We start from the raw sequence: 24161 nt of genomic DNA on the forward strand, positions 1-24161 counted from the left end.
CTCCAAACTCTAAAGAGTAAACCACAATTTACAAAATTTCCGGTTTACCATATAGTGCAAATAATAAAATGTTTTTATTTAAATAAAAAAAAGGAATGATATGGATACTGACATTTATAACTGCATCCACGTCATTAAACCTATCGACTAAATATGATTACTCAAGAGAAAAAAAAATATAATTATTCTAAAAGAAAGGGCTTCGTCTTTTTCACATTATCACGTTAAAAACCTAAAATGGCTTGAAAAATGTAATTACACAAAGTTCAAGCACAATTTACAAAATTTCCGGTTTACCGTTTAGTGCAGATAATAAAATATTTTTCTTTAAATAAAAAAAATAATGTGGATAATAACACGGATACCCGAATTTACATTATTAGACCTATTAACTAAATATAATCACTATGAAGGAAAAAAAATTATCATTATTTTGAACGAAAGGTCTTCGTCTTTTTCACATTATCACGCGCCCGTTTGGTTCGCGGTAACATAGAAAAATTACCATGTGTTATGTGGCAATATGAAAATATTATTATGTTTGACATTGCACCGGTGGTAATTTGGATAGTCATATTACCAACTTATAAATATTACCAAGAACTTGGATTACCATAGTAATCTTATAATTTTTTATATTTTAGCAAATTGATTATCATGACAATAAACACAACAATGAACTATTCCCGCTAATAAGAGTTTCTAACCAAACATTGTTATATCAAATAACCTCAATATTTTCATTCATATTACCATGGTAATCTTGTTATGTGGTAATATGTCATTATCAAGAATCAAACGGGGTTACAAAGCTAAAAAAAAAATTTGTAATCACACGAAGTTTTACACGCAAAACACTTTGCAAAACATATACATCAACTACCAAATTATCCCAAAATCAATTATCAAACAATTAAAAAAAAAAGAAAAAAAAAAGAAAAATAGAAAAAGCAAAGCAAAGCAATGAGGTGAGAAGAAAGATCCAAGGTCCCCACAGAAAGCAAAAGAAACATAACCATGAGTATATATATATCAGATTCTATCAAACCTCATGCCACGTCACCGGCCGCCGGCCTCCTGCTGAGCTGTCACCCACCACCAAATCCCCCATTCTCCATCTTCATCTCCATCTCCATCTCCTCTTCCTCTTTCTCCTCATCCAAAAACCCTACCTTTCTTCCAATCCTCTCGAGATGCCCGCATGGTGGCGCGCCAAATCCAAGCCTAAGGGCTCTAAGCTTCCTATCTCCGATGACCACCACCCTCGCCGCTCCGTTTCCGACCATATCCCCACGCCTAGAACCCTTGACTCTCCGGTCACTCCCAAAAGCGCTCCCGCCTCTGGTGGTGGTGGTGGTGGTGGTGGTGCTGATTTGTTTGACTTCGCCCACCCTCAACCGCTTCCGCTCCCTTCCCTCTCGGTGCCGCTGCTGGTGGCTTCGGTTCCTGGCTCGGCGTCGGCGTCCAGTGGGAGCTCCTCCGTTTCATCCGATGAGAATCCAGAACTCGCTTTCTTTCGGTATGTTGTCTTAATTTGATCACTGATTTTTTTTTTTATAATTTTTTTTCTTCTGAAATTTTCGGTTTTTATTTACTTTTATTTTGTTTAGGTTGAATGTTGATTTTTAGACTCGCGCGTGAGGTTTGGATTCTGTGAACTTCTTGTCTTTGAACAATTCTTTGCTTTAAATGAGATTTGAATGCTTAAATTTGTGGGTTCATGCTCACAAATGCTTAATTTGTTGTGTGTGAAGAAAATTTTTTTATTGCAGATGAGATCAGAGTCCTTAGATTTGCTTTTTTTTGGTGGGTTTGTTCTTTGAATTTGTAAATTTTCCAAGTATATGGATTTATTGCAGTTCCTTTATAGGTTTACTCACGGGCTAGTAGCTGGTTCCTTTGTTGGTCGAGTGGGGAAAAAAATCATCCACTCATTTTGCTTTCTAGTGTACTTCGGTTGATATGGATAATCTAATCCGCTTTTTATTGATTAGTTATTCAGAGGATCCTTTCCTTGATATGATTGTCCATTATTTTCATTAAAAATGTTATTTTGATAGTTGAACATTTTTCTTCTGTTTGTTATATGAGGTTTTTCTGTTTGTTCCTCTTTGGAACCATGAGTTCTTATCTTTCTTTGCTGCTTTCTTTCTGCTTGCATTTAAGTTATCACCAAAAAGCAGAGCATATTTAAGTGCATGATCATGGCTCTGAATATGTCTTTGGTTTTTCTTTTTCTTTCTTGCTTGTGTATACCAGACCTTTGGAGCCCAGTAACATTCCACGGGACAGAAATGTGAAATTTGATTCCCAAAGGCTGCAAAATGTGATAGAAGAAAACCGGGCATTCACTTATGCTCCAGTTTTAGAGCCTGTTGGAGGCTCTGATACTTCTTCCAGTAGAAGCACCCTTTCTCATGGCAGGACCTCAAATGAGACCATTTATCATCGAAGATCAGCCAATGGTACCACTGGCCCGAGGGAACATCCATTTCATGCACCACCAACTTCACCTATACACCAAAGAGCATTCACTGTAAGCCCAGAATCTGTGAAACTGAGGCAAGATGATCTTAAGAGTCCACCGCATCCACTTCCCCTACCTCCAGGCTCTCCCAGCTCGCCGCCCATCTCTTCGGCTTCGCGTTCTCTTCAATCACATTGGAAAAAGGGAAAACTTCTTGGCAGGGGAACCTTTGGCCATGTCTATCAAGGATTTAACAGGTGCTTGCACTTATTCTTCCTAATTCGTCAACCTCCATGAGATGTCTGTAAGTTAAGATGCTCATTTTAAAAAGTTTTATTTAGACAATATAACAAGAAGCTTAACTGAGCCGGGTGTTGATTGAAAAAAAGCATTTGCAAACTTTATATTGGATAGGTTCACACACACACATATATATTTTATGTTTATCCCAAAGTATCTGAACTGTAAAGATTCTGTTCACATCCAAAAACAGAAAACTGTTTGCTGATTATTCTTGCATGTATAATTCAGTGAAAGTGGGCAGATGTGTGCAATTAAAGAGGTTAAAATCATCTCTGATGATGCAAATTCAGCTGAATGCCTCAGGCAATTAAACCAGGTAATTCTTTGACTTCTGTTGTCTCTTAATTTTTGTTTCTGGTATAATTGAATTGATGAAATTTAAAAACTAATTCCACTGATACTATCATTTGCACAGGAAATTGCTTTGCTCAGTCAACTTTCACACCCCAACATTGTCCAGTACTATGGCAGTGAACTGGTAATTCTTTGTCTTGTGACTGTCTGTTTCTTAAAATGTGAGGCCTTTGAGAAACTTCTATCATACTGCTCCAGTGGTTGTCATTTGTGGTGATTTATCGTGCAAGTTTCATATATATATATATATATTTATTTTTATTTTTTGAATAAATAATATCTTCTTCTATCATGAATGATTTTATAAATAGTTGATGACCATTTATCAAGGTGATAGTTCTTACACTTTTTATAATACACATGTGCTCTTAAACATATTGAATTCAAAATAGAATTCTGTCTGCCTTTTATTTATTTTATTCAGTTCATGTTGTGCCAAGTCATTGTACCTTGATTTTTATTAGTTGGTTCACAAATTTCTTTTAACATTAGTCAAACCCATCTTTCTAAAAGTGTGAGGGCTTCATCTCTCAAATTTATGATTTTTCTAAATATTTATTATCAAACCATATCTGGTCCATAAATTGATTTAGAAATTTCTTCCCACATACCATTTAAATGAAGTACAATATGAAAACTGCACACTCAAGTTGAACTTTGCACTTGTACAGGTGGATGGCTCACTGTCTGTGTATCTTGAGTATGTTTCTGGAGGATCAATCCATAAGTTACTTCAGGAATATGGTCCTTTTGGGGAGCCTGTGATACGCAGTTATGCCGGACAGATTCTTTCTGGGCTTGCCTACTTGCATGGCAGAAATACTGTACATAGGTATATTATGCTACTTTTATTTTCAAGTTCATTACCTGTTAGATGCTGATAATGTTTGTGGATGGTCTGGCAGGGATATTAAAGGGGCTAACATACTTGTGGGTCCTAATGGTGAAATCAAGCTTGCTGACTTCGGCATGGCTAAACATGTAAGTAGTTACAAAAATAGATGTTGTTTCAACTTTATAACGAACCAAATTATATTCTTTCAATTCTATAGAAGTATCTTGGCTGTCAGTCAATTGGTTGTAATTTGTATATTCTTATGTCTGATCCCTGTTGGTTGGTTATGTGCTTTTAATCTACAATTTTTTATTTATCAAAGTGCTGGCTTCTATCAATTTAGTTTTAATTCTCACAATTTTCAACCCATTACAATGCCTTTGTAAAGTATGTATGTATATTTTATGTTTGCAAAATGTACCCGGCTTAGATTTTTGTCTAAATTTGAGTTTGACAATGCATGATGTACCTTATGATTTGTTTACTTATTTATATATTTAGTCCTGTCATGCACTTTATTTTGCCAGTTGGCATACTAGTATTCCTAATATTTGGTACCAATCAATAGATTAGTGTTGGTTATTAGTCTGAACCCATTCTTACAGGCTAGTGCAGTCTGCTAATCCATAATAGGTTTTTTTCTCTATAGCTTTATTCAAATAAATGCTCCGGCTAGCCCTTGTCATCGTTAGGGAATAGAAGAAAAATCACCATTTCTAGTACTCTTTTGTCCGTGATGATGTAAAAATCAAATAAATAAAAATAATGTTATCGTTAAGCAATTCTGAAAATGAAACATATTGATGTTGGAAGCAGCACCTTGTATGTTACAAGTCTACCAAGATGCTATGTAGGTATTTTTCCCAGACTGTGATTGACTAAAAGATAGTTAAGCTTCTAATTTCTGTCAACTTGCAGATATCATGAGTTACTATGAGAATTTATATGATATTCCTTTCCATCACTTGGTTTTTTATTATTTTTTTCTTCCTGACGTGTCAGATATCAGCATTTACTTCAATACGTTCTTTCAAAGGAAGTCCATACTGGATGGCGCCTGAGGTTAGCATCCTCATTTGTCACTCCTAGAGAATTTTCTTCAGAACATTACCGATACATTATATATGTAATATTTGTTTTTATGTAGGTCATCATGAATGGATCTGGCTACAACCTATCAGTTGATATTTGGAGCCTTGGATGTACCATCCTTGAGATGGCGACTTCCAAGCCTCCCTGGAGTCAATATGAAGGGGTAGGCTATTTTCTTAATCTTGGAATATACTTCTCATAAAAAATAGATTTTCTACAAACCACTGAGATGCATGCTATTTATAGGTTGCGGCAATATTTAAAATTGGAAATAGCAAAGATATACCTGAGATACCAGAACATCTCTCTCCTGATGCAAAGAATTTTCTGAAACTTTGTTTCCAACGGAACCCATCTGCCCGGCCTACAGCAGCTGAATTGTTGGGCCACCCATTTGTTCGAGATCAAGCAACAGCAAAAGCTGGTAAATTTAGTATTGCCGGCGACACACTCAAATCTCCAGATAGAAGCCATGCATTGGTACAAACGTTGATATTGCTTGTGTCACTATCACCATTTTTGTTTTATCTTAGCACGTCGTAACTTACTGATAATGCATATTCAGGCCACCTTGGATTTTTCTTCCAAAAGAAGTGTATCTCCTCTCCGTGATGTAGACTATGGGATAAGACATACGGTTGGATTTCCTTCGTCTTCGCACACCAGGTATAATGATAAACTTTTTTATCACTGTTTGACATTTGCACTCCTAACTTCAGAAATTTTTTTTTTCCTTCTTTCAGTGATTTAGCTGGCTTGAGAATGAACATGTCACTGCCGGTCTCACCGTGTTCAAGTCCTTTACGACAATACAGACAGTCAAACAGAAGTTGCTTGCCGTCTCCCCCGCATCCAGCATACTCCACTGGCATAATCAATCATGGTCCGAGCAATCACTCACTCTACCCAACAAGACTGAACATCAACTTTTCGGATCCATGGCCTGATTTTCATCAATTGAAGTTACCAACACCCTTCGACTCTCCGCTGAAGTCAGCAACCCCTTACGACTCCCCCTTGAGGTCAACACCGTATGGATCTCCACGGAAGTGTTTGTAGCACAAACTTGTTCGTCCGAAACAGCAATGGAAGAGGTCCGACAGCGAATTCTGGTGAAAATTTTGAATCAAAACCAGAAACAAAAAAATCGACACAGGCGAAAAAATATGGCTGTTAAGGTAAAAAAGTGTTGTTGTAACTGGGAAGTGAGTTTCACCAGTCTCTGTTGTATGTTTGTAAGATCAAATCTCAACATGATGTACATAAGCTGTATGTTTGTTTCAGTTCATAAATCTGGTGAAAATAAAGATACAGATGAACCAGTGATCTTCAAAACCAGGAACATGTAAATTTTTTATTTAACTCTATAGCATTGTAAAGGCGATGACTTTTTTTTGTCAGATTCCCTGGGCCAGTCTGGTTCAAACTCTGAAAAGGTTTTTCTTGTATTATATTAATTGTATATATTTAAAAACCAGCAAATTTCAATTGGTATCAATTTCCTTTATGTTGTTCCTCCAGTGTTTTCTGGTTTAGTTGAATTTTGTTAGACAAATAAGCCTTTTCTTTGCTAAGAAAATGCCTTTAATTTTTCCATCCAACCAAACATTTATTTAGATAGACAATAATTAGATATCCTAGTGGAAGTCATATGTGATGGGGTTATAACATTTCTTTAGATAGACAATAATTAAATATCCTCGTGGAAGTCATATGTGGTGGGGTTATATAGAGAGTTATGTGGTGCAAAGTTGAATTTTTTTGTGCCGCAATACTATACAGGATTATTGTAGATATATTATAGAAATATTATATTAATACTGTTTATTCATTATTCATTGGTCCTCGGTGGGAGGTGCTATATTCTCCACCTTTTTAAAGTTGCAAGACAAGGAGATTTATCATTACCTCGTGTGTTGGGTCATCTCACATGATAATCTCTAAGAATCATTAAGTCATCAAAATTAATGCACTACTGTATATATATGTTTCTTTGACACCTGACGGTGTTTGTCGTCATTTGTAAGAAAATGATAAATCATAATTCCATTAAGAGAGAACCATTACATAAAATAAATTAATATTTAATAAAAATCTTTTATTTCTACTTTCATTGTGTTACTATCAGTAAATTATTTTTCATTGAACATACATTTATGAACTATAATCATCTTAAACGCATAAAAAATTTAGTCACACTATCATTATCTTCTTCATCATTAAAAAAATCTACAAAAGAAACATATTTAAAAATCTTTAAACAGATAAAAATTTAAAAAAAAAATCACTAAAAAAACTTAGGAAAAAGATTATATTATGTACGGGTGGTCCCAGCACTTATATGTGCGTGGGTCTTACTCCCACTTGCTCCGTCAAGATTTATGCACACCCCTATTTTTCTTAGCGGCTTTAGCGTGCATCTTGGCAAAATTTTTTTTTTTTTTTTAAATTCCATTATTTTCGCAAGGTGACTCCGGGTACGGATCCAACCCGTTAAGAGTTCGGGTTGATAGATCCGAATCCGTACCCATTAAGAATTCGGGTTTATAGATCCGAATCCGAACCCGTTAAGAATCCAAGTCCATCTTTCTCTCCCGCCTTATCTGGAACGAAGAGAGAACGAAGCAAAAGAAAACCCCTCCAATGGCCTCCTTCGTTCATCTCCCGCTCCACTCCACCATCCGCTTCCTCTCCTTCTCTCCTTCCAGAGCCCAAGCTCTCAATCCCCCTTCCCGCACTCCATCGATCAAGGCCTCCACCTCTGCCGAGCCGGAGAAAGAGAGTAAGCTCGTTCAAACCGCCGGAGACGCTTCACCTCCGTCATCTCAGTCCTCTCCCCCGCCGCGGTCGCCGCCGAAGAAGACCGTCTACTCTAGTGAGTCCTATCCCCCCTCTCTCAATCATCTCTGAATGTTCTGAAACCCTAATTCCTGTTATCACTCTTTTTCAGTGAAGAAAGGGCAAATTGTTAGGGTGGACAAGGAGAAGTATCTCAATAGCATCAATGTTAGTATGATCTCGTTCTTTTCTCACAAAAAATTCGTTTTTGAGTGGTTTGGAATGAGTCCTTTGCCATTGCAGTACTTGTCTGTTGGTCATCCGCCTTATTACAAAGGTTTAGATTACATCTATGAAGACCGTGGTGAGGTGAGTGAACATTGATGAACTTTTTGTTCTTATTCTCATTGTTTGTTAGTGTATGTTGATTTCACTGGCTTTATGATTTCTTATTGATCTTCATTTTCACTTTTGGGGCTTTGTTGTTTGCTTGGTTTAGATATTGGATTTGAAGATCTTCGAGACTGGTGAATATGCACTTGTGAGTTGTTTGTCATTTTGTTTAAGAGCTTTAATTTTTGTTCTTTTCTTTTTTGGGAAGTAAAATGGATATGAAGATCCTGCTTTGCTCTTTTTGGTTCTTTTATTTATTAGTGCTCATGAATTGCTATATGGGGATTTGTTCTTTAATTGGTTTTTAGTTCACTTGTTATTTTTCCCCATTTAAGTGGCTTTTAATTGTTCTTGCTGTTGGCTACTGCGTGCCTGAATGAGAATCAGGATTATATGCATTGCCGTCTTACATTTGTTCGTGTATAATAACAGGTCGCTTGGGTTGGGATCCCAACTGCGCCTGCATGGCTGCCGACGGACATGCTTATTAAGGTAAAATTATGATTATTTTCTGTTTGATTTTAGAGAAATTTTAATATTACAATTTGGATTTTGAAATGTGACTTAAATATATGTTAGCCAGGTGAGCTCTTACACCTTGATTAATCTCACTCACTTGGTCTTGCTTGTTGATGTTTAATGAACAAATAACATGCAATAGAAAATGTTTGTGTTAAAAAACTTAAAAAAAAGTCATGAAATTGTTGTCTGGAGAATGTGTCCTTTTTGACTTTTGAACCTCCACATCTGATATCACCTGGAAATTAGGCAATTCTTTGCTAGCAATCTTGGTAACACACAGTCATAGATGCAAAATCTTGTGCTATATGGTCAATTTGATCAAGTCCTGGAGATTATGTCTTGTTTGAGATCAAGTCCTGGAGTAGTAGACACAAAATCTTGTTTGAGATCAAGTTGTATTTTTAATAATCGAATATCCAAGACCAAGTGAGGAATAACATATGATATATTATATCAAGTTGTTTTCATATAGATACTCTTACTTCTTTTTCATTTGACTAGTTTTCGCTGCTAATGGTAGACTTGTTTCTTGAGTTTTTCAAAGTGCACATACTTGTTTCTTTAGTATTTCAAGTAACATATGATATATTAAATCAAGTTTTAGAATGACTTTTTTTTTTAAACTTTTTATTATTTAGTTAGAACTGCTCAAGATAAGAATATGAAAAATCTTAACATGTTGCCGTAAGTAGATAATTCTCAACCAATATGCCTTTAAGTTCACAGTTTATTGCATTGTGATTTGCTGCTATAACCTTAGTAAATAGCATTAACCATCCTGTAACCTAAACTACTCAGTTTCGCTCGATTAGTTCGAGGGTGCATTTGAGTAAGCCTACCTTTGTTCTTGGTAATATTCATTGTTGAACCTTTGCTTTTGGTTTGTGGCAGTCGGACAAGCTTGACTATGAGAGACTCTAATATCGGCAAGCGGTTCAAATTATATCCCACTGATCAGCTTGCACATTTCAATGCTTGAAATGAAATACATAGTGAATAGTTCTCATGGATGAAAGCAATCAAGAATGCCTTCTCTTCTTGTCAAGATGCCTAAGCCTTACCCTTTTGCTTGTTTATGCTTCATTTGTTTTATATTGGTGTAGATATATGTGGGAATGTTGCAATATATATGCAAATTTTAAATTATCCCAATTTTGGGATTGAAGCAGCCATTTTACAGTGCCCTTTTTATGAAATAGCCCTTCTGTTTTGTTGGAAGTTAAATGGGTAGGAAGTGAACAGGTTAATGAGGCTTATTTCTTGTGCATGAGAAAATCAAGGACCATTTTTGTCCAAAAAGAAATTGAATCCAAGTATTTTTTATAAACTCTTAAAATTGACTTATCAGAAATTATTTAATTATATATATATATATATTAGAAGCTAATCCAAACACTCTCAACTCACAAATATTTATTTAATGTAACATAAATGTTTAATTAGGGAAAGAACCAATCCAAACAAATTACCCAACCAAATTTTGTTGAAAGTCTCTATTGAGTGGTAATATTCTCCATTTATTATTTTAATTAACTTTCACTTTCACATTGTTATAAATTCTAAAAAAAAAAAGTTAGTTATGGTTTTTTTATTTTAATCTTTATAACTGTTAACAAGTCAGAGGATGAAATACCAACTATTGCTAAGTGTAATTGTAAGTTAATTATAATTAAAAAAATTTATATAATTAATTTCGTACTCATTTTTTAGTTGCCGCTAAAATATAAATTAACAAACTTGCCACGTGTTAATAGATCACGCCGTCATCATCGATCAATCAGGTGGATTGCGCGCTAATCTCAAAGGCCGTGGTGTATCTATCCATATATAAAGAGCGATTTCAGCCCTACTTGATCTATTTCTTAACTTCAAAAAAGGAAGCAATGGGGTCGTCTTCCCGCAAAACCTCAGAAAACCCTAACGAGGAGCAAGAGGTGAAGGAGAAGGAGAAGGAGAAGCATAGCACGCCCTTCTTCGATGTCTACGGCCCCGATGTACTTCTTTTTCCTTTCTCTCTCGCTGTTGTTTTATTGCCTCATTGTTTTGCCTTCGATCTCCACTCTTTCGTTGTTCGGTGTGATTTTCGTTTTGTTGCTTGTTTGGGAATATCTTGTATCTAATAAGGCGCCTTCTTCTTATCTTATCTGCTGATTGGATGAAAAGATGTGAGACTGTGTTTGTTGGATTGGCAAGGCATTGCTGCCGAAATGAGATTTTTTTAGGCTCTTGGATGAATTGTGAGGTTGGGATTCTTGTTCTGATTTTTTTGATTAAATTTGTAGTATAAGATGTAAATGAACAAACTTTGTTTGGGAGTATGTTGTATGCAAGGGAACGTCTTCTTCTTTATTTTATTAGCTGATGAGATGAAAAGATGTGAGAGTGCGTTTGTTGGATTGACAATGCATTGTTTCTGGAATGAGAAATTTTAGGTTTTCGGTTGAATTTTAAAGTTTGGATACTTTTTCCAATTTTTCATGCTTTAATTTGTAGTGTAAGGTGTAAATGAACAACCTTTGTTTGGAAGCATCTTGTGCCTGAGAAGTATTCGTTTTTCTTTTCTTATTTTCTGGTAGGATGAAATATTTGAGAGTGTGTTTGTTGGATTGCCAATGTATTGCTTGTGCAAGGTGATTTTTAGGTTTTGAATTGTAATGTCGGGATTCTTATTTTGATTTTTTATACTTTGATTCATGCTATTAGATGCAAATGATCGAGCTTTTATTTACTCATTTATGATTTTGATTTGCATGTGCTGCTATTTGCATTATTTTTATCACTATTTTTCTTCTTTAATTATGCAGGCAAAGGCAGATGTTGTTTTCAAGGATTCTTCAGCCGCTTCCTCATTAAATTTTCAGGTACACTTGTAAGTGCCTTTTTGATTTGTTTAATCTAAATTAGTTTCTTAGTAATTTGGCTGTGAGACTTTGTTTGGAACAGGATGTTCAAGGACTTGTTACCTGGGTGATTGGTGATGGTGTTATGCCATCATGGGCTTTTGTTAAAGTATGTTCTGCTTCCCTACTGCTTTTAATCTGATATGTTCCTTGAGAGTTTGGTGGGGTTTGTTAGGGGATCATATAATTTTTCTCGTGGTTCTATATGTTGAATAAACTGTTAATTATATTTTTTTTATCTGTATTTCTGAGGATTTGATTTTATGAACTCTGATAAGTCTATTTACAATCTGCAGAACAAGCCCCTTATACCCAAAGTCGTACTTCTTTATGTTCCAGGCCTAGATGCGGCTCTCTATATGTCACATTTGAGTTTGCTGACTGGCATAAGAGAAAGTTGTGGCAACCCAAAACCCGTGTTAGGTCTGAGGTGTGTGTTGTATATGTGAATTATACATCTGTTCTCATTGCATAGCTTTTCTAACTTTGTGTTGCCTTGTTGTCAGTTAAGGATATGATGTCTTTCAAGTTCATGTTATATTTGCATATGCCATGGTAATTATGGTTGGTGTCTGCCCTGTGACAGCTGTGTCTCAGATGATATGCAAACAATTGATGCGCTCTTAACATGTAAAGTGAAAAGAAAACGTGAGGATTTTAATTCAGGTTCTCAAATGCCAAATCTACGAGGTCTGTTACAGAGCTTAAGAGTGTGAATATTTACTTTAAAGGGAATGGATTGATTCAGGTTTGAAGTTTCTTATCATTTTAAATTTTATCCATGTCTTAAGTCTATAGAGATTTGTTTCATTTCTTGCAGAAAAGTTTTGTTTGGAAAATCTGAAGGATATACCTTTTCCTCCTTCCTACTACACACTAACTGGAAAGCAACTTGAGGATAATGGATATTGTTTCAGTCAATCAGGTGGTGAAAGGTTTACATTACCTTTTATCCTAATTATATTTTGTTCAGTTCTTTTATGCCTTGTCTTTCTTTGTAGGCTTTATATCAACTGTTCCTGCTCCTTCCGGGTCTCCACCATATGAGCTTCTTGCACTGGATTGTGAGATGGTAAGGCCATGATGCCACAAAATGGAGCCATGCGAGTGTAAACTTTTTATTGCTTTTTTTCATACTTTATGTGGATCCTGTCCATTATTTTACCTCAATTTAAGCATAGTTTTGCTATTCAAAGCAGTAATTTACATTCATTCGTGATAAGTCATCACCATGGTATTATAATTTCCATTGAGATATTATTATGGATGAATTTATTTGTGTGAATATAACACTGGTGGCATGGTTACTGATTAAAACTTTATTGCCAGTGTGTGACAGGTAATGGGTTTGAACTTACGAGAGTAACACTTGTCAATACTACAGGAACGGTAAATATTACCATAGCTTCTCTCTATTTCTGCAAGTTAGAATGTTTCATTGCTATACGTGGCCTTGTAAAATCATTAAGGATTTTCTGATAATTATCCTTGTTTTTAATCTGTCAAAAATTTGGCTTCAAGTTAGAATGAAGAATTATCCTTATAATACCCCTTTAGTGACATTGAAGCCATCACCTTATGAACTGGGCCCAGAAAGAATTTGTCTTTAAGGAGGCTTATTTCTCTGCTTAGTTGTTTTCTTATTATGAGTTTAGACTCATAACATAACTCTATTCTCATTGGCAAACATCTTCTCAGTCACCACTTGTTTAGCAGATAGTCTATAAGATACCGGATCAGTTGATTGTTTTTTGGTATATAAAATGAGTAAATGAATTGCAGCTAGTATTTATTCTCCACCTGCTTGATGGAGAGTGTTTCACTTGGGTAAGTTAATAATGCTAGGATGTCTCAGAATATGTAATCTCTAGTTGGGAAATCAATTTATGTTTATCAAAGTTAGGACACAAAAATCTGCTTTCCCACTCGATGTTATGCGCGGCTATTTATATTAGATTTACTTGAGCATGGAATTCCTGTAACTTTGGGGTGATCTTGTGTTCCTTTGGATTGGTGTACCATTTTTGCATATTCAACTACTTATAATTGTTATGTTTGTACAAAACTGATGGTGCTTCTTTTTTCTAGGTGGTGCTAGACAAATTGGTCAAGCCTTCCAATCCTATTATTGACTACAATACCAGGTCCTGAACATATTTAACTTAGCAGGATTCTAACAAATGAAAACCATCATTTTCCTGTCTGAAATTTAATAAAGATAAATCAATTGACAGAAAATTTTCAATTTTCAATATGTTAAAGAACATATTATGATCAAAATAATATTGTAGTGTCATGATGAATGACTTCTGCAGTGAAACGTTCAATATCAAAGTCTGAATTGACATGTTATTTCTATTCAATATATAAGACTTTTTTTTCCACAAGCCAGCAAATGACCATGACACAGGTTCTAAAGATTAAAAATATTAGCAGGCTTTCAATTGTTGCTTTAATCAGTTCTGCTGATTTTCCTTTTACATAGTCAGGCTTATGGTGGTTGATAGATCTGGAACTAATGTTTAGGGTTAGGGTGCTGCAGGTATAGCGGAATCACATCCGAGATGCTAAATGGTGTGACAACAACACTCGAGGATATTCAGGTTTGTTGGGTTGGTCTTTGTTCCTTCGTCATATTCAGCATAGGTCAAAGTGAATTATATGGTTGATTATGCTTTTTGTAATGATTCTATCCTTTTTACAAGCACTTTTGTATGACATATGCTGGATGCCTGATGATAGTTCTGATTTGTTTTCAGGAAGAGTTCCTCAAGATTGTCTATGAAGAAACAATTCTTGTGGGTCATTCTCTTGAGAATGACCTCTTAGCATTGAAGATATCTCATAGTTTGGTAATCGACACTGCTGTTCTCTACAAGAGTCCTCGTGGTTACAAGATAGCTTTACGAGTTCTATCAGAGAAATTCCTTTCCCGGTCGATCCAAGTGTCAGGAAATGGGCATGATAGTACAGAAGATGCTAAAGCTGCAATGGAATTGGCATTGTTGAAGATAAGGCATGGTAAATTGCCTCATCTATCATTATCTTTGGGCTTGGGATGGTTAAATGAAGGGTTGATCTAACTGCTTTTGATGTAGGTGCCATGTGTTAATCTCTCTCTCTCTCTCTCTCTCTCTCTCTCTCTCTCTCTCTTTTAATAAATGATAGTGATGCCATCTCATCCTGCATGACTACTAAAAAAAAATGTTTTAATGACACATGGCCTACCACATGTCAATGTTGGTTAGTTGGCATGCCATGTAAGCAACCACACTGGCCTTTCAGCAGTTCCTGCCACATGGTTCACAGAAACTGCTAGAGGAATCAAATTGAACATGAGTTATTCAGTTGGATAACCTAAGTGAGCGTTTTTTGATTCAAGGGAGAACAAATTAAACAATCACTTTAACTTAAGGAACAAATAGGTTGTGGCTTTCATCTCCTGCGTCAATCAAAACACATGCACTTACACACAATTCACTTTCATGATATATCTTGTAACATGTTGGTCATCATCCTGCTCATGCATCAGACATCATTCCTCTCGAGAGTCTCACATCACTCAGAAGAACCTCAAGTAAAGAAGGCAGCAACTTTGGCAATTTCTGAGATTTCTTCTGTTTATCATAATGTTTGTATTTTTGAGTTATAGTAACTTAGATAAAAAATAATGCAATGTCACGTTAACTATGTTGTGTGTGGGGAATGCCATATACCCAAAACATGAGGCAGTCTCCTTTTATTTTCTTTTCTTGTTTTTTCTTTTTTAGAACTTATTCCAATCTGCTTTGCCAGGGCCACATTTTGGTTCACCTCCATCATTCATGCGTGGGAAACTAGTTTCTATTTTACACGAGAAAGGAAAAAACTGCTCTCTTATTGATGATATTTCGATCGTAAAGAGATATTCTGATGGATCATGCAACTCTATCCCAGTGTCTTCAGACGATGAGGCTCTTTCTAGAGCTGTGAAAGAGGTATGTCATATGCTGGTTCCTTTTGAACTTTGTTTCAGTATTACATTTCACAGTAATGGTATTCAATGTGTTTGATTTGTCATTCTAGGTAAAAAATGAAAGGGTAGGCTTTATTTGGACTCGGTTTTCAGCATTGGATTCTTATTTTAAAGAACAAGCACAAGATGCACAGAAGTTTGGGTGTCGAGTTGCAGAGGTGATTTCATTGCAGACATGTAATAAGAAATCAGACAGGAAAGATAAAAAACATGGCATGAGAAACTCAGAATTGAAGAACATTCTGAGCTGTGTGGATGCTAGAATCCAGAGATTGTATGATGCATTACCAAATAATACTATGTTTGTAGTCTGCACTGGCCATGGAGATACTGCCATCGTTCAAAGGTTAGTGCCATCATAGCATGCTTATAGAATCCAATTTTCTTGTTATTACTGTGTTACCATTCTTTCTTCATTTGCATATCATTTCTCTTTTCCAAAACCAGGGTTGAGAGAGTCTGACCCAACCAATATCTGGCCTATTAGATGATTTATTAGCATGTCCAGGGCTAAATGAGGCATTGCTGGTCCTAAATTGTTGTGGTTAGAACCTAGTTCAATTCTTTATCGAGAATGTTACATCAGGTTTGAACCAACCAAATATGTTTTGTAAGATTCAAGCCAATATCAGTTTTGTCTTACTCCCATGAGTACTTCGTAAAATGCAATGCATGTTGAGATGATACCAAATAATGTCGAGAGGTGCATGTGTACCTTTTGCGCTTATGCCAATGATTGTCACCGACAAAAAGATGGTTGAAGCTATTTCAAATTCCTTGCTATGTCATTTATTACCACCCACTACTTTGATAGGCCATCAAGGTATTTATCTTTCATCTGGCTGTATGCAAAATTTGGTGAATTAGCACAAGGATGAAAAATCATGCACTCATCTACTTGGAACTGGTGGCTGCTAGTCTGATATGTTTCTGACTAAAACTAGTTAGTACCATGCATGTGAAATCAGTGAGTTAACTTAAATTTTCACGTTAAGTTGTCATTCTTCTATTGATCAATAATCTGTATTCGGTTTGAAGTTTGAGGAAGGTTCTCAAAAGCGGCACTGAGACAACAACAATCAGCCGCGAACATCTTGTAAAAGCCTTGGAGGAACTTCAAGCCCAAGCAGAAGTGGCTCTGTGCTTTGCTTGTGTCAAACATTGATGTTGTTTCACTGATGCTAGCTTTTCATAGACAGGATCTGATAGAGCTACCAATTGGTTAGTTTTCTGATTTCTCCCCATGATTTCCTGCTACTTGGTTTCTATATACATACAGAAGCCTTCACTGATGTTAGCTTCTCTTATACAGGAACTGATAATGCTAAAGCTGCTGCTTTAAACATGTACACTAAGTTCTTTCCATTTCTCATTGATCACAGTAGAGCTTTCAACTTCAAAGATCTGTGTATGAATATGAGACCGTTGCTCGGCAACATTGAGATTGATACAAGCAATAATCATTCGATAATTATTAGCGGATCCATGATTTTTTATTCAAAGGAAGTTGAACTCATGTGTCTGTAAAAGTTCACCTCCTTCGCAGAGCCGGAATGTTGTTATACATATTAACTTGTTTATGTGCTTGCACTTTTGTTCATGGTCTCATTCAAATAAGTTACATTGTCAAGATTAGGGTGCTAATGTGCTGGTTTACCAGTAAATATTTTTTTGTTGTGTGTAAATCTCAAACATATTCAATCAGGTGGACTGTTGGAAGAATTTTTGGTTCTAGCTCTGTAATTTTAATGGGTTATACAATTTAGGATAATTATTTTTATTTTTTATTTTATTTTTTGAATAAAATGGATAAATCACGAATTTATTGAGAAAAAAAGATTTAGGACAATTATTACTCAGTGGTATGCATGCTTTTGGTTTAAATATTATATATATATATATATATTTATATTAAATGAAGAGACCACCAATTAAAGAAAATATTGAAAAAGAGAAGAATTTAAAATTTTATCTTTTCAAGGTGTCAATTCTGTCCCTGATCAAAAATAAACTTTAACAAACTATTATTTTATTACCGGAGTGAATAAAAGGAATTTAAAATTCTCAATTATTTAAAATTTTATAATATTTATTTTAAACCAATAAAATTGCATTTGACAGAGTTACCAGTGGTCAAAGTGGATTGTGCCATGCCTTCATTATATAGGCTGCCCAGCCTTTTTTTATATATATTATATGATTTGTAGAAGAAAAAAATCCAAAAATTTTAAATTTAAACTATTATTGGAAGTATGTATAAACAAATTTTTTTTTTATAAAATAAAAGGTTGATATTTTATGCTTTATATATAATTATGTGTAAAAAAATTCAAAAATTTAAACTCTATATAAATATTCAAACTATCTTGCGTAATATAACTAAATTCTCACTTGTATAAATTAAAGTATACACTAACATCAAAAATAATTTTTATATATTTCTATATAAATAGTAATACAAGCATTATCCTCCTGCTTTCGTTAATGTATTTTGACCCATTTATTCAAAGGGTGACGTTGAGATCAAATATCAACCCAAAGGGAATAAAACCTAGATAAAGTCAACTACAGTCCATCAACCCTAAAGTGACACATCTTCACAAACTTTTAAAAGGATTAACTCAACCCAATTCAAACAAGACCAAATCCACAGCACCTTTTTAGCCATGCACAACAACCATCTATAGATTCTAGAACTCTACCATGCATGCTTACAAACAAGCCAAGAAGATAAGTCATAACTTTGTTCTTCTCTTCCTTCTCTTCTCCTCTTTATCTCCTCAATCCAAACTCAACCAGAGTTAGAGTCAGGGTTTGCCAATGCATGCATTCCATGCACACCAGCCATGCATGAACCACCTATTCCTTTTATTGCCACGTTTCCTCCTCATTACATATACAGACATATATATCCTTACGCTAGATTATATTCCAAGTTTTTACTTTTTCGCCAATCAACTCTTGATGTATTGGCAATAGGTCTCCCGCTTAAGGTATTCATATCCTTGCCCAAAAAACATGTTCGAATCTTAGCTCATGTAGGATGAGGGCCAGATGTATTGAGGTATTAATTATATATTTGTGTATGGCCTGACCTAATTTGTCAACTTTATATATCAAAGAAAAAAAAACTTTTTAACTTTTGCGCCCATATTTAGTTAAAAGTATTTATCTTGTTTATCTATGCTATATAATTATTTATTCTCCTAATTCTTTGCCTTCTTGCTTAGAATTTAATCTATTCTTTTTATTTTTATTTTATTAGACTACTCAAACATATTTACATGTCAAATATATTCTAATGTTTTTTACATTTTATAGCCTACTCACGTAGTTCCTTTAATTATTATGCCACTTCGACTTATTATAAAAACAATGACATATTATTATTGAATTTTATCTTATATATATACATATCTTAATGGTTCTATGTTTAATAGCATATATTATCTTGTATTTTACCAAGTAAAGTTATTATTAAAAAAAAATCTATGTTTGTTTAGAAATTAAATCTGAATTTGTCTTATCTTGTAATATCAAATTCACATTCTATTTTATTCAAGAAGTTAAACGTTACAAGGAGACAAAATTGTTTGACTATTTTATGAACCATGCCGTATTAGTTGTCATGTTATAAATGAACAATATATTTTGTCGTTTTATATATATAGTTTGTCGAACAATCTAACTAAAAGTAGTTTTCTATCATTACATTAATGATCAAATTAATATTTACTGATTGATTGATTCAACTGGTCAAATTTTGTCATTAGAGCATACTATAATTTTGCATTGACGTTTTTCTATGCTTGATTGGGTAAAACAAATTAATACTCATAAAGAGAGTATAGTGATGAAATTTATTTTATCGACATTATATTATTACAGTATTATACATAAACACTTTTCATCTTATTTAATTACCAAAATATAATTATTTAAAAAATAAGTCATTACTTAAATTCCAAAATATATAAAATGAATTAGGTGACAAACTTTACTCCATATCTACAATTACCAAAACAATAATAATAATAATAATAATAATAATAATAATAATAATAATAATAATAATAATAAACAAATCACACACACACACACACACACACACACACACACACACACATACACACACAGAGAGACAGAAATTCACTGTGACAATGAAAGGGTTCCAAGAGTCTCTTGAAAATCACTTGAAACCATGCACAAGATATGCATGCAAGAATATATATATATATTTATAAATCTCCATTTCCTTATATTACTTTTTTTTTAAAACATTTCCTTATATTCTCAAGTCAATAATAATGCAAAAGATTTATTATAATGCTCATGATATTCTAATCTGTTCAAATAATTAAGTGAATCTCATTATATGTAATAATAAATAATTGATTCCCTCAACCCTGGCCTCTATAAATTAAGGCCTCCCTTCACCACCTTCTACCATACATCCTTGCATAGATTGTAAGATCATAGTGTTGTAAGAGATAAAATAAGAGCTTTATCTTAATTATATAAGATCATTAAGGCTTATCAATGGGTGAATTAGAAAAGGAAGTGATCATTGTTGGTGGAGGACCAGCAGGGCTTGCCACAGCTGCATGTCTCAAGAAACAATATATATCAAGCATGATAATATTGGAAAGAGAAGCATGCACTTGCTCAACATGGAAGTTGAAGACATATGATAGAGTTAACCTTCATTTAGGTAAGGATTTTTGCACCCTCCCTCACTTCCCTCACAAGAAGGGCACCCCAGTTTTCATCTCCAAATCTTGCTTTATCGATTACCTTGATGAGTACGTCGAGTTTTTCAATTTAAAGACTATGTTTAACATGAATGTGATCTCTGCTACTTTTGATGCTGATGATGGAAAGTGGCACTTAGTATCTAAAAATACCTTTACCGAAGAAATTTACATGTATAAAAGCAAGTTTGTAGTTGTAGCCACTGGTGAAAATGCTATGAAGATGATACCGGAAATTTTTGGATTAAGTACATTTCCTGGTGAGTTCATCCACTCTTCTGAGTACAAGTCCCCGATGAAGTTTGCCGGAAAGGATGTGCTTGTTGTCGGGAATGGTAATTCTGGTATGGAAATTGCTTATGATCTTGCAAATTCCGGTGTCAAGACCTCCATCCTTATTCGTTCCCCGGTAATTAGTTTGATTTTTGTAATCAAACATCAATAATTAGAGATGATCAATGTTGATAGTTTTACTGCAGTTCTTGTTTGTACATGTGCAGTTTCATGTAATGACCAGGGAAATGGTACATGCTGGGATGCTTCTTTTGAAGTTCTTGCCAATAGAGTTTGTCGATAAGGTGATGATCGGTCTTTCGAAAGATTACTTTGGAGAGTTATCGAAGTATGGTATCATCATGCCGGAGAAGGGCCCTTTCATCATCAAAGCAACCACGGGCCGGTCTGCGGTAATCGATGTTGGGACAATAGGCAGTATCAAAGATGGACTTATTAAGGTATATATTTCCTTCAAATTCAAAGACTTTTGGAGGATCTTAAAAGATTCAAAGATTATTTCACTAATTTATTCAATCAAAGTTTTCATTATTTGATGATCAACTATATATATATATATATATATATATATAAATAGGTGTTCAAGACCACAATTGAAAAGATTGAAGGAGATGAAGTTGTGTTCTCTGATGGAAGATCTAAGTGTTTTGATGCAATAATATTTGCTACTGGTTACAAGAGCACAGCACACAAGTGGCTCAAAGTAAAATATAAAAATGCATAAGATTATTTAATTAATTTATTATTCCCTTATTATGTTATTAATTATTAATTTTTAATTTTTAAACTAATTAGTGATTAATTTGCAGGATGGTGAACTCTTGAATGAAGAGGGATTTCCTAAACAAAGTTTTCCAAACCATTGGAAGGGAAAGAATGGAGTTTATTGTGCTGGTCTTTCAAAGAGAGGACTTGCTGGGATAGCTGCTGATGCTCAGAACATTGCAAAGGATATCAGCACCATATTGTTGTCAAACTAATAATAGATCATTATATTAATTCATATGCGGCTAGCTGCATGTTTTTAAAAAATAAGTTTCGATGTTATATACATATATATGTAAATATGATAAAGTAAGACAAATTAAAGTGTGTGTTCTTAATTTGATCAAATATATAGATTTTTGAAATGCTATACATAAATAATATATATATTTAGCTCATCTGTTCTCAATTTTGGTATATTATTTATGGTTGATATATAAATGCTAATGAAGTTGATGGGGCATATAGTATCTGATTGTGTGTTAATTAAGTAATGTGTTTGCAAATTATCCATTTATATATATAATCTGATTTTTTTTGTCAAGATTTTAAAAAAAATATATAATTATTTAATTAAGTATATAATTACAAATAAAAGCACATTAGTGCTTATCTATGAAAGTTTTTAGTGTGTGTATATATATATGATTCCATTCACTAGAAGATTTGAAGGTCTTTGAGTTTTTTCTTTTTTTTTAAAAAAAAAAATAGATAAATTACAATCATTCAGTCTTTGAATAATTTCACAGGAGAGTTAAAAAGAAAAAAAAAAGATAAGCTTTTCCAAGTCAGATTATCCAAATAACTTGTTTTAAGATTCAAACATATCCAAAGTCCTAAAAAAATGGTAACTAAAAAATGATAAAGACAATGTACATTGCATGCATTGCACTTGCACTTCATTCAAATCATATGTACTTGTACTAACGGATAAGTACACAAATGAAGAAGGAGGTGGTGATCATCGGAGCCGGTCCGGCAGGGCTCGCCGTGGCGGCATGTCTCAATAGCTTCTCCATACCAAACATCATATTTGAGAAAGAAGATTGCATTGCTTCTCTTTGGAAGAAGAAGGCATATGATAGACTCAAGCTTCATCTTGCCAAAGATTTCTGTTCACTGCCATTGATGCCACATTCAAAGACCACACCTACTTTCATTCCCAAGGATCAATTCATCCAATACTTAGATCATTATGCAAAGCATTTCATGATTAATCCTGTATTTTGCACTGAGGTGGAGTCTGCAAGATGTGTGATGAATGAGAGATCACACAAATGGGTTATAATGACCAGGAATAAGATCACAGGTGAGGTGCATGAACACATGTCTAACTTCTTGGTTGTTGCCACCGGAGAGAACTCTGAGGGTATCATTCCGGAGGTTGTTGGGCTTGAGAGCTTCGCCGGAGAAGTCATGCACTCATCGGAGTATAAGTCCGGTGCCGGCTTTGAAGGGAAGAGAGTTCTTGTTGTTGGGAGTGGTAATTCTGGCATGGAGGTTGCTTATGATCTCTCAAATTTTGGAGCCATGACTTCCATTTCCATACGTAGTCCGGTGTGCTTTAATTTCTTATATATTGATATAAAGTCATTAATTGAATTAGTTTAATTAATATACTATGTTGTTTATGCATATGATACACGTATCGTTGCATGCATGCATGCATGCAGGTCCACGTGATGAGCAAAGAGATGATATATTTAGGGATGGTGCTTGTGAAGTACTTACCAGTTAAAGTGGTGGATGGTCTTCTTGTCATGCTTGCAAAATTAAAGTACGGAGATTTATCCAAATATGGGATTGTTAGACCAAAGAACGGGCCATTAACCATCAAGATTTCAACTGGTAAATCTGCTGTTATTGACGTTGGTACTGTTCACAAGATTAAAACAGGAGAGATTAAGGTACGTGAATAGATTGATTGATTAACTAATTAAATGGTCTATAATATATATATATACTGAATATATAAACAGGTTGTGAAAGGGTTGTTGAGTATTAGAGGGAATGAGGTATTGTTCACTGATGGCAAATCATACCATTTTGATGCTATAATATTTGCAACTGGTTATAAAAGCACTGCAAACACTTGGTTGAAGGTGATTCATAGTTATATATATATATATATATATATATATATATCTTAAATGTTTTATTTATGATCAAATTGGGATATTAAATTAATATGTGGACATGCATGTATATCAAATATAGGATGGTGGCTGCTTATTAAATGAAGAAGGATTGCCAAAGCAGAGCTTTCCAAAACATTGGAAAGGAATGAATGGAGTATACTGTGCAGGGCTTGCAAGAAGAGGATTGGATGGAGTCTCCATGGATGCTCAAAACATTGCTAATGATATCAAGGAGCAAATTAATACAATAGCTAATGAATGATTCATGTCTTTGTTCTGTATATATGATGTACTTGCATGTCCATAATATATATATGATCCCTAAATTTAATGTCATAAATATAATATAAACTCCTTCTATTCCCAAATACTTGTTGTTAAATGATTTTATACAAAAATTAAAGATAATATTAAATTTTTTTTTCAAAATTTAGAATAAAAATGAATGATTACTAAACTATTCCATTCTTAAAAACTCCTTATTTATATAACTTAAAAAATTAAAAAAAATAAAATTTTAAAAAATAAATAAATATGACTTTGGTACTATACAA

The 24161-nt window shown here is 34.2% G+C and overlaps 5 protein-coding genes across 6 annotated transcripts; all 5 read left to right on the forward strand.

The window, feature by feature from the left end:
• Positions 1–1093: 1093 nt before the first annotated feature.
• On the forward strand, positions 1094–6451 carry LOC120270539 (mitogen-activated protein kinase kinase kinase 3-like). The gene is made up of 11 exons (XM_039277566.1): positions 1094–1519; positions 2260–2724; positions 2999–3086; positions 3186–3248; positions 3796–3956; positions 4030–4105; positions 4962–5021; positions 5107–5214; positions 5298–5531; positions 5617–5717; positions 5795–6451. Exons 1-11 carry the CDS (start codon positions 1194–1196, stop codon positions 6108–6110), a joined length of 1998 nt encoding a protein of 665 aa, XP_039133500.1. The 5' UTR covers positions 1094–1193; the 3' UTR covers positions 6111–6451.
• A 1192-nt stretch (positions 6452–7643) lies between these two features.
• On the forward strand, positions 7644–9916 carry LOC120270159 (NAD(P)H-quinone oxidoreductase subunit O, chloroplastic). Its single transcript, XM_039277181.1, has 6 exons — positions 7644–7926; positions 8002–8057; positions 8133–8198; positions 8329–8370; positions 8655–8714; positions 9636–9916. Exons 1-6 carry the CDS (start codon positions 7695–7697, stop codon positions 9663–9665), a joined length of 486 nt encoding a protein of 161 aa, XP_039133115.1. The 5' UTR covers positions 7644–7694; the 3' UTR covers positions 9666–9916.
• A 681-nt stretch (positions 9917–10597) lies between these two features.
• Positions 10598–17289, forward strand: LOC120270599 (small RNA degrading nuclease 5). 2 transcript variants are annotated; one of them, XM_039277653.1, is made up of 15 exons: positions 10599–10738; positions 11549–11605; positions 11688–11753; positions 11941–12074; positions 12231–12334; positions 12465–12569; positions 12646–12716; positions 12974–13033; positions 13733–13788; positions 14187–14247; positions 14404–14665; positions 15440–15621; positions 15710–16005; positions 16698–16880; positions 16972–17289. In XM_039277653.1, exons 1-14 carry the CDS (start codon positions 10628–10630, stop codon positions 16822–16824), a joined length of 1692 nt encoding a protein of 563 aa, XP_039133587.1. In that variant the 5' UTR covers positions 10599–10627; the 3' UTR covers positions 16825–16880; positions 16972–17289. The 2 variants fall into 2 exon arrangements, with proteins under 2 accessions (XP_039133588.1, XP_039133587.1); XM_039277654.1 differs by lacking the exons at positions 16698–16880; positions 16972–17289 and having other exon boundaries at positions 10598–10738; positions 15440–15624; positions 15712–15850.
• A 2909-nt stretch (positions 17290–20198) lies between these two features.
• LOC120270765 (probable indole-3-pyruvate monooxygenase YUCCA11) lies at positions 20199–21684 on the forward strand. Its single transcript, XM_039277835.1, has 3 exons — positions 20199–20819; positions 20911–21144; positions 21514–21684. The coding sequence occupies exons 1-3, from the start codon at positions 20199–20201 to the stop codon at positions 21682–21684; spliced, it is 1026 nt and encodes a 341-aa protein (XP_039133769.1).
• Positions 21685–22411: 727 nt separating this feature from the next.
• On the forward strand, positions 22412–23869 carry LOC120270767 (probable indole-3-pyruvate monooxygenase YUCCA10). Its single transcript, XM_039277836.1, has 4 exons — positions 22412–23026; positions 23143–23376; positions 23449–23571; positions 23687–23869. The coding sequence occupies exons 1-4, from the start codon at positions 22412–22414 to the stop codon at positions 23867–23869; spliced, it is 1155 nt and encodes a 384-aa protein (XP_039133770.1).
• Positions 23870–24161: the final 292 nt, after the last annotated feature.

Source organism: Dioscorea cayenensis, chromosome 10 (genome assembly GCF_009730915.1).
Source record: "Dioscorea cayenensis subsp. rotundata cultivar TDr96_F1 chromosome 10, TDr96_F1_v2_PseudoChromosome.rev07_lg8_w22 25.fasta, whole genome shotgun sequence".
NCBI classification, from domain to species: Eukaryota; Viridiplantae; Streptophyta; class Magnoliopsida; order Dioscoreales; family Dioscoreaceae; genus Dioscorea; species Dioscorea cayenensis.